We start from the raw sequence: 10,665 nt of genomic DNA, 5'->3' as shown, positions 1-10,665 counted from the left end.
GCGATGGCGGCGATGGCGGCGGCTCGGGGTCGCGGGAGGCGGTGGAGCGGCTGGTGCGGGCGCACCCGGTGGTGGTGTTCATGAAGGGCAGCCCGGCGCAGCCGCTCTGCGGCTTCAGCAACGCCGTGGTGCAGATCCTGCGGCTGCACGGCGTGCAGGACTACCGCGCCCACGACGTGCTGCAGGACCCCGACCTCCGCCAAGGTCAGCCGCTGGGGCGGGTGTCGCGCCGCGCCGCGAGGGGTCGCCGCTAGCCACGGCCTCCCCCGGGGCCCCCGCTGCGGGGAGTCCGAAATGCGCTGTGTCCCCGCCGTGCGTTCCTTCCCCTCCACGGCTGTGCCTCGCCTTTGGCACAGGGGTCGGCAGCGCTTACAGCTGGGGTATTTAGGCCGCGCAAGCCCCGCGTTGTGCAGTGTGAATTTTCATATCTAAAACGCCCCTCAGGAGAGTCAGGCACGTATAAGTCTACCCTGAGAACTTATTTCTGTTATGTTTTCTGACTTCTTTTGTGGGTTATTTATTGCTCTAAAAATTGGGTTATTAGCTCACCAAGTTGATAATTATATGGCTTTTCTTTTTTTCTCCAGAAATATCACTTTCTCTTGCTTGCTTTCTGGTTTTCTTTTTCGTGAGAAGGCTTACATCCCAGCAGTTTGGGGGTATACGAAGCGTGCCCATGCGAAGCATATCGCGGAGATGAAGTTTAGAGATTGCCCTGCCTAGATGAGTCTGTTTGATTTCTGTAATACTTACTGTGTCTCTGAGCATTTTAATTATGTACAGAATACAGTTATGCTTACAGGGAAATTCTTGGAGACTGGGCTTTTCCTGCCATCCTGCCGTTCCTAGTTAATAGATACAAAGTTGCATTAGAAGACTCTTAAAATACTTTATTTTCTAGTCAGAATTTTTGTTTTTCTGTGTGAACATTATTGTGAAACTTGATAAATAGCTTGGAGAAGCTCAAGCTTGTACCATTGTATTCTCTGCTGGCACTGCCAACCAAGGATCTTTGCTACTTTTGATGAAAGTACAAAATTTTGCTGTCATATGCTAATCACTTGCACAAAAAATGTTTAGTAATAGTTTCATTATTACTACTCAAGTGATAGGAGCTACTCTATATGAGGTATTTTTGCCAATTTGTAGAATGCAAATACTGTGTTCACCTGATGCTTTTGCGCTGTCTTTCCTTGTTGGAAATACATAGTTGACCAACTGTTGAGGTTTCATGTGGTTATTTGAGAAAGTTTTAAACAACAACAACAACAAAGTAGTAATTGGTCTTGCAGGTGCGTAGCATTAGTATTTCTTTCTCAGAATATATTAAAATGTGTATTAAATCCCCATTCTACAGAAAAAAGTAGGGCTGGCATGTATCAAATGACTTCCTTCTCATGTGTTTTTGGTCTCAGCTGACTAACTTAGCTTTTCATTAGTTGTTAGTTGAAAGGCTGATTCTCTAATCTTGCTCCCCCAAGATGCTTTTCAGTTCACAGGTATGATGGTATTGTATAAAAACTTAAAAAGTAGAATTTTGCTGTGATTATGACATGCTTTATTAATGAATATTGGATTTATTAATTTATTCAAGTAAATCTCTTTACCAGCCTTTGGCAGATGAACAAATCATGGTAGTTTTCTAAACTTTAATGCATAACTAAATTTATTAATCTTATGGTTTACTAGAACAAATTGGTAAACTAAAAACCTCCCCCCCCCCCCCCCCCCCCCCCCCCCCAGTTCACTGAAATAAAATGTTCAACATTTCATTTGTGGTAGAGGAGGCTTTCATGAACCCTAGAATGGGCAATGCTTAAGTCGGTTGCAGTCTTTGGGGACTGGACCACATGGATGTATGGTATTTTCTTCCTATGTAACAAGAAAATCTCCCTTTTGAGCATAGCAAACGTTTCTTCCAGATGATCTTTGACTTGTGTTAGGTGATCCGAGAAGTTACTGCCCTCCTGGGTATCTGAGCTTTAAATTGAAATTGGTTGTTTACTCTGGATTGTTTGGATAAGCCACACTGAATGCAGTAACTGAGGGTACGCTTGCACAATCCTGGTAGTTCTCAGATGCTAAAAGGAGTATATTCTTTTCTGTTCCCTTCCTTGCACTTGCCCAACTGCATAGAGAGCCAACTCAATTTATTAATGGGTTTCTGGGTTCGTGAGTTGAGCTAGCTTTCTGAAGTGTGAGGTGAATGCCAGAGCCGGCATGAGGGATAGAGCCTCGAGGTGAGGACTTGGGGAACAGCAACATTGCTTTCAAGGCCAGTGGCCTGTTATATTGCTTCAGCTGTATTACCTATTGCACCTGGAAAAGCCAGTATATGCTTCTTTCAGTGGATGGCTGTCTGACAGAGAAGAAGGCTGGGCTGCTAGAAGCTGTAGCTCTGTACATTGCCCAGGATCATTCACCTGTGATTGAAGGCCCTTCTAGTCTGTTCTTGGATCTGGTCTCAGGTGCTGAAAAGTTAATTTGCAACATATGACACTTTTCTAAGTCTTCTTTGTGAATATAATCTGTACTGCGTGCATATGATGTTAGTGAGGGGATGCTTCAGCTGTGAAGATATCTAATGCATCTCTTCAATTAAAGAAACTACTGTTCTGCATAGGAGAATAGTTTGATAGTTCTTTGATCTGGGTCATTTTTCATGAGTGCTAGTGCTGGCAAGAGAGAGACTGAGGATTTGTAACTAGAGAGCTGGGGAGTTGGGGTGAGAGTGCTCTAGATACCCCTTTCAGTAGCCATTTGCACAGACTCTGGTTTCACAGTCACCTTTAAGTGTGCTAGTTCAGCTATCAAGCTTTAAATCAGATCTGTGGAGCATGGTTTTACAAAACAAACAAGCAGTATTTAAAAAACAGAAGCCTACAGCTTTTTCACTGCCTTAATTGTGTGACTGAGCTCTTTGCAGCTGCATACGTGCAGCTGGAAAGTGTTAACCTCCAGGGAATGGGGAGGAGATTTCTTTGAGTGCCTGCACTGCCAAGGATTCATCACTAAAGCGCATCCTGAGTGCAGCAAGTGTAGACCAAGCTAACTTGCTCTAACCTTACTAAAATAGTTGCAATGAACAGTTCTATTAAACCAGGAGATAGTTAACAGGTTCACCAGCTGTTCAGTTTGTAATCTGGTGGAGCCTAAGCATGCAAACATTTAAAGCAGTTTGTCTGATGCATGAAATACAGAATGCAGATCAATTAAGCTTGATTGTACTCATATTTTTAGCTGAAGTTGAATAGATCCTTGAAAATCCTATTAGTGCTTGTATGTATGTGCACTTGGTCCTTGAAGAAAATATTCCTGTAAAAGAGTAATTGGTGTAAATATTATCTTGAAATGCTTATTAACAGTAGATTTATTATGCAGTGCCCTTGGTTCACAATGTGTGTTTAGTATTACAGTATCTTACTGAAAACAAAGCTTTATTTCTGTGTACAGTGGCTGCTTTTAGAAGGGTTATCCTTGAGTATGCCTCAGTGTTGGGACTCTGAATTCTTTGTTGCAACTATTATGGGCTAAAAAAATGTATTTATTAAAAATAAAGTGTAGAAAAGTGTTTTAAGTTCCAGTGAAGTAAGAACAATTTGCTAATATGTTTATATTTTTACATCAGGTATTTTTACTTCTACAGTCTTCAGAGGTTATAAATGACTGAGTTGCTTTGGATAGGTCATGTTTTTGCAAGTGGAGAAATCGGGTTAAGATGTTTCAGCTTGATACATTATCCCCTCTAACAGTGATCAGGTTTTCATAAGCATCCCTTTCTGTGGTAGTTTATGCAATTCTGTATCATAGTAGCTGATGCCTGCAAAGCTTTGTCCTTTACAAAAAGATTTAAAGATAATCTTTTTTGTCTTTAACATCTATCTACCTTTTGTATAAAGGGTGTATCCTTTATCAGGCTGGAAGACTGTAGAACTGTGGGGAAGTGTGTTTGAGAGGACTAGTAAGCACTTTTCTAAATTTCTCTGTGTTGTTTGCTGCACAGGCCTACTATCTGCTGTTAATAATTTGACAGCCTATGCTAAAGGGTGTGCTGGTTGGGTGAAGAGGGGTGACTTCCAGAGTCCATGGGCTCCTGAGAGTCTGTGGACTAGTCCTGATGATCTGAAAAGGCATGTGTGTTGTCTGTAGGCTTAAGTTTGCTGTATGGGCTTTCATGCCTTTGACGGAAGAACTCTAAGCATCTGCATATTGAAAATTTAAGATTAAAAACCTGATATCTAAGCAAATGCTGATGGAGTAGGTGTAAGAGCATGTAGACATGGAATTTAACTGCATTTCCTGTGCTACAAAAATAATAGCTTTCAGTGTGAATGGTTATTTTGAAAGTGACAAATGAGATATGCTGATTTTTCTGTGTTTTTTTTTTTTTCTCTGATGTCTTTTAAGTGCAATTTGGGACTCAATTTATACCAACCGATCAGTTAATACTTTTGGATGGTCTTATGTTCGTGTTCTATGTAGTATAGTTTTTAATTTTAATTCTGTGCTTCATAGCTGTGACTCTCGTTCTGTTTTATATAGTGAGTACTTTTAAGAGAATTCAACATTTGTGCCCCTCCCATGGACTGTAAAGTCTGGCAATGAAAGATAAAGTAATTTGAAATTCACAAGGCTTCTAAAGGGGTGGATGTATCTTGCAATTGAGCTTGCGGTAGTAAGTATTGCTGTATAAATTAAGGACAAACATAAAATATTTTAAAAGTCCCTTTGGGGAAATGGAAACACTTCTCAACATTTAGGAATACTTCACATTTCTTTAATTGAATGAGAATCGTATTTGCCTGTTTTCCAACTCCTCTGAATAGGAGCTGACTCCATATCTTTCAATCCACAGCTTTTAGTTGGAGTGAGAACCAAAAACAAGTTTAATGTAGTTTTTCTTACAGTGCTTCTGTAATATAGAGAAGTTTTTTGCCTCAACAGGAAAAAAATGAAAGTATCAGTAGTTCTGTCAGGCTGAAGCAATGTGTTCTGTTTAAAATTCGAGTCTACTTGGTGAGGGTGGGGGAAAAACATTTAATAGTTTCATTTTTCTCTTATGCAGGAATAAAAAACTACTCTAACTGGCCTACCATCCCACAAGTATACCTCAATGGTGAATTTGTTGGTGGCTGTGATATACTCCTCCAGATGCATCAGAATGGAGATCTAGTAGAAGAGCTGAAGAAGTTAGGAATCCGTTCAGCACTTCTGGATGCAGAAAAAGACCAAGACAAAAAGTAAAACAAGCAAAAAGATGCTGTTACAGGAATAAAGAAAATCTTCGACAAGAACTTGTTACCAGAAAAGCCTTATGTACTTTTTCTCAAAGAAGGCATCTTTTTGAACTGACACTAAGATTTATCTGTGAATGTCTGTTAACTCATGGTAAATATGTAGTAATCGTGGTATTCTGATTTATGGATATTGTTGTGAAAATTTGAGTATAACCACTGCACTATAAAGCATACATTTGTAGAAATGGTGCAAAAAAGTTCACATCTGAAAGGATTCTCTTGATTGAGGCAGGAGTAAACCAAAAGATCTAATATTATTTTTATGGGTTGTCTGTGTATGTTTTCTTGTTCTTTGATACATGAACCTATGCAAACAATGTTTGCAGTTCTCTTGCTTCTCTTGAAAAAGTGTTAACTAATAGTACATCAGTTTTTTTTGTATAAACAGCTGGTGATAAGACTTCCTGAGAGCCTGTAAAATTTCTGTAACCTCATACAGTATAGGACAAAAACAGTCTTCAAACAATATAGAAGAAAACAAATAATGTGAGTGTGCATGAAATATGCTTTTATTCCAAAGGGTAAAAATAAACACACTAGTACAAATACATGTATAATGGTCGTTATTACTCTGTAACTTGCTGATTGCTTTTAAAAGACTGCTCAGAATTGTGCCTAAAGATTTTATAAAACCTTTTCTACCTCTCGCAAAGTGGCTTTCCCCCCTGCTTATATACTTTTTGTATTGCAGTTTATCAGTGCTAAAATGTGGGAATTGCTCAAGGTTTCAGTGTATTTGCTTGAAATAGTACAGGAGGAGAAGAGTTCAGTTACTCACCGTAATCTTATACTATTTACTAGTTACCAGGTTATCTTTTTAGATTTGTTGTATTTCCAAGTATTTTCTCCTGACTGCTGTTGTACTTCAAAGAGTATAGTCGTCAAACATGGGATAAACAAATGAAATGTTTCATGTAGATAATGAGGGCAGCAGAAAGGCCCCTGAACAGATAAACATTTCTTTGCTGGAAAGTCTGACGCCTTCATGAGCTATGTAACCTTGTTTCCCTAAGTTAAAAGAAATTATCTTAAACAGCGTAGCTTCAGCTGTACAGCAAAACTGCTAAAGTTAAAAGTTCATCAAGCTGTTCCTAAGTGTATTTACTTTATTAATAAAAAACAATGTTTGCATGTGAATTAGGCAAATAATCGGAAATAAACTGAATTTTATGTTGATTGTCTACAATATTTTCTTTTTTCCCCCTCTAATGAAACTGTTACTACTCTTCATTTGAATATGTTCTTAAAACTTTTCCACTACATATGATAGAAAATATGGTTTTTTCAGAATGAAGGAAGATTATGAACAGTCAGTGGAAGAAGTCAGGACTGTAATTTGTAGACTAGCATTGAACAAGAGAGGTTTGATGCAAGTTCCAATTCTAAATCCCTTCTTTCTGTTCGAGTAAGCTGTCTAGTGGAGAAGTTATATACTGGTTCAGTCTTCACAGAATTTACAAAGCGTTACACTTGTTACAATAAACTTACTATATATTTTAAATGCAGTCAGCATCACCATGATTAAAGAGTAAGTATCCTCTTAAGTATTTACTCTTTCATGAAATAGATAGAGCTGCTGAGCTCTGATACCAGTAGAAGTGACTTGAATGATCACTGATTGTGAATAAACTACACTTGAAGGCAGTCATTTGTGACTGTAAATCATGAACACATAATGAGTGCAAGTATTCTTGCACTTGCAAAATTCTACATTCATGAAATGGACTCACTCCATAGGTAAAGGCTCAATTTGCATAGGTGAATTCAATTTAAATAAGATATCTTTCTTACAGTTAGGCTTTCATGAGTAATTTTTGCCATTCTGAATGTAAAATGAAGTTTGGCAAAAAATGTGAACTTCAAAAGACTTTGGTTATTTGTGTCAAAAGACCAGTTGAAATTAAGGTATACTGTAAATGAAGAATAAGGTAACTTGAAGAAAAGTCAATGATTTTCTGCTTCAGCAGTTAACCTTTTAGTCTGGCTAGTAAATCTTATAACACTAATCCACTGTTTCACAGAGCTCTCTCTCTTATTCTATGAAAGTTGAATATTTTTCTTTCTCTGCTACTAGTTTAACATAAATGTAACTTTAGCATTGTCAGTTCTTCTTTCTCCTCTAAACAGTCAAAATTTTTCTCCCTTCAGGAGTTCCTACTGTTAATAAAAATATAAATAACTGTCCCTTAGACTTTTTAGCTTTTAATTATTCAGTTCAAATTTTGCATAATGTACAATACTGTTTGTATCAATCATTTGCCTGATTGTAATGTGTTGTAATTGAGCAAGTAAAAAGAATCAAATACCATAAAGTACATAGAGCAAAGTCACAGAAGTGGGAGTATAATATGTGATTTTGGTTTGCGTTCTTGTCCGGTCTATATCTTTTCAGTCTTTGTGTTTAAGCAGAGTTGTTTTACCTATTGCATCTGTGCAAATGCTCATATTAATCCCATTGCAACATGAAATCAGCATCTGTTTAAGGTATAAAACTTCAAATGCTCACAAAGAGGCTATTTTAGGAGTTGACTGAGAGTCATTCCCTAACAAACTAGTTCTCAATGGGGTTGATAGTTTTAGAAAATGTGCAGTATTCTGTACTCTGCTGATCACCTGTTACTTTTCCTCAAACTAGAGGCAAAAAAGGAGCATGAGCTTACAATCACAAAGGAAGATCAAAGGAGCTGATTTTTATGGAAAAAAAAGCCATGCCTTTCATTGATGAGAGGTTCACACCTGCTTTCATCGTGTGCTTTGGGAAGTGAGAGAAAGCAACTGATAGAGTCTGGGGTGATAATGGTGGATGTACTGAACTCTTACTGGGGGGCTGGTGCTGGCTGGGTAATCACTGGCAAGATCTATGAAGAGTTCATGGTTGTGCTGCAAAGGATTCTGAAGGTGAAAGGGTGACTTTTTTCCCTGAGCAGAGGGAGCAGAGGAGGCAGCAAATGCAGCAGATAACATGGAAAGCCCCCTGGGCACTGCTGCTCTTCTTTCCCTGATTACTTTCCAGTAAAACGATGACAGAGGAGGAAGCAGAAGAGGTAACAGTGCTCAGGAATGCAGCTTGAGAAGGCTATAGTGGGTCTGGCTGAAGTTCCTGAGAAAGACAACCAAGAGCAAAGACAGAGCTGTCTATGCCATCTTTCTCCAGTGAAGAAAGAAGCAAAGCTTCTTGGTCTTGAGGTTTGTGTGTTGACATAAGAATACATCTCAGCGAGACAGGCATCAAGGTTGTGAATGAGTATTGCCACCTGCACTGCTTGTATTCATCAAGATCAGTTGTATCAAGTTGCCAGCTCCAGAAATGCCTTGTAGTCCCATTCCTACTATTTCCAATTTTAGTGTGTTGTATTTAAAGGGCGTTATGGCTGACTGCTCCTCCAGTGAGATACTTCTGGACTCATTTTGACTGTATTGCAGTACTGAGGGCTTAAAATGAGAAGAAAGCATGTAAACTAACTAGCTATCATTGACAAATAATGTCATCAGAGGGACTGGCAATTTAGCAGGAAGATGGTCTTCATGTTGGTGATTTTTCTTAACCACATTTGGCAAGTTATGTTAAATGCAGACTTAATTGACAAAGCATTTGCTTTAGAAATGAGATTGTCTTTGAACTTAATATGTATAAACTTTCTCAGAGCACTCAAAGGTTTCCATCTCTTAAGCCTAACTGAAAATCTTTAGAATCAAATAAGTTTTCTGTTATTAAAGGATTGTAGTATGAATGCTTGCCTAATTGGAAACTTTTCTTTCATTATCATAATTACTTGCATCTTTTTTTGAGGAGATCTGCCTTACGCCTCTGGTACTGCTGCAGTGGTAAAAGGCTAAGCTAAATGGACCAGCCTGTTCAGCAGATCAAAAATTAAGCCAATCCTTTGTATCTTGTAACTCTTCTCACCTCTTACATATAAAGCAAGGTGGTTTGATTTAAGCAACTTAGATTGTTTGTCTTCCCAAAGGGAGCTAATGCCCCCAGAAGCTAATGGGTTAAACCTTCACCAAAGAGTGCTGTTCCTGAAGGGGGAGGAAAAAGGGGGAAGGTGGAGAGCAGAAGGAAGGAGATCACAAACACATGGTTATGTAGTAAGGCAGTTTCTCAGCCCTAATGTCCTTTTCCTTGGCTTAAATTTGCTAGCGAAGATTCTGATGTGGTCAATATTTTCCTTTTCCTGTCTCACAAAAAAAGAAGTTTATGCAGTTTAAAATGGCCTGAAATATTTGAAGTGGCCTTATTCAGGTCATGTTATAGAGACCTTTTTTTGTGTGTGTTCTGAGTGAATGCTGAGATTCTCTTCAAAAAGTGGACTAGATATCTTTGGCAAGATTTTTCCAGGAGTCTGTCAATGTTAACAAAGTGCACAGAAAACAGCCAAGCATGGAAATGTGAAATCAAAGAATCATGCCAAGGAAAATCTTCCCTCAGATAGCACTAAGAATCCAGTCAAGGCCTTTTCAGTGCCTACATCTATGAAGGGTAATATTAAAATATAGAATTGGCAGTTTTAAGAGTAAATCCTTGTCTAATCCAGCTTATGTATCCCTTCTGCAAAAACAGATCTTATGTTGGATTTTCAACGTCCATATTACTGGATTGTCTAAGAGAAAGTGTTTATTTATTACAAGATACGCATTACCTTGAAAGAGTCTCTATAAAGGAAGAAAGGTGGAGAGAGCAATAAGGAAGGTTAAAGAGTGTTTGAAACTGTTGGATTATTTATTCAGTTAGATGCTCGGTCAAGCCTGCTTTTTGGCTGAAAGGGTTAAGCTGAGAACAATGGTCTGGTGAAGGCTGTTGGTCATTATTTGGTTCTGACTTTTAATTGTGATGCTGCTTGTTTTATTAAATAGTTCTGTCTTAAAGCACCTTTGTCTTGTCCCTGGCCTGATTATTGCTATAGAAACCACCAACTGATATAATGACTTGAGGCCTATCTTGACCTGCTTTTTTAAGAACAATAGGTTTTAACTACACAGAGAATAGGACTGAAGTAGCTAGTTGGATTCAGCTCCTATTTTAAACTTTTTTTTTTTGTCTGGAAGATCTATGTGGAAACTCACATTTCAGATTCAGACTTTAACTGATTTAAGCTAAACTAAAAACAAGGACCTCAATAATGTTGACAGAGTGATTTGCACTGGGATACAGATAGGGGAAGCGAGAAGAGTAGTTTCCAGGTCATAGTATCTGTGTCTTTGCTTTGTCATGGTTATTCTTCAGAAGCTTCTCTGCATTTGCATGCCAAAGAATCAAAAGCAAAAATAAGCTTAAGTCCTGATATGATTTAAGAGACAGGGAGGAGATTCTGACTTTGCATTATCATCCAGCTTCTCACAAACGTCTTGTTCCCCTGGAAGTAAG

General features: G+C 38.5%; 1 protein-coding gene across 1 annotated transcript; it reads left to right on the top strand.

The window, feature by feature from the left end:
* The first annotated feature begins 6 nt into the window (after positions 1–6).
* GLRX5 (glutaredoxin 5) lies at positions 7–6,473 on the top strand. Its single transcript, XM_026079382.1, has 3 exons — positions 7–204; positions 2,349–2,468; positions 5,066–6,473. Exons 1-3 carry the CDS (start codon positions 81–83, stop codon positions 5,242–5,244), a joined length of 423 nt encoding a protein of 140 aa, XP_025935167.1. The 5' UTR covers positions 7–80; the 3' UTR covers positions 5,245–6,473.
* The last annotated feature ends 4,192 nt before the right edge of the window (positions 6,474–10,665 follow it).

Source organism: Apteryx rowi, unplaced genomic scaffold (genome assembly GCF_003343035.1).
Source record: "Apteryx rowi isolate R43461 unplaced genomic scaffold, aptRow1 scaffold_5, whole genome shotgun sequence".
NCBI lineage: Eukaryota > Metazoa > Chordata > Aves > Apterygiformes > Apterygidae > Apteryx > Apteryx rowi.
Note: the sequence above shows the minus strand (reverse complement) of the source record. Positions and strands in the feature narration are given on the sequence as shown.

Bases quoted from the DNA above. Each gene is read 5' to 3' on its own strand.
- GLRX5 (XM_026079382.1), top strand. From the start codon at position 81: ATGAAGGGCAGCCCGGCGCAGCCGCTCTGCGGCTTCAGCAACGCCGTG. The intron at 205-2,348 runs GTCAGCCGCTGG...TGCTTCTTTCAG, and splicing joins GGACCCCGACCTCCGCCAAG to TGGATGGCTGTCTGACAGAG. The intron at 2,469-5,065 runs GTGCTGAAAAGT...TCTCTTATGCAG, and splicing joins GTTCTTGGATCTGGTCTCAG to GAATAAAAAACTACTCTAAC.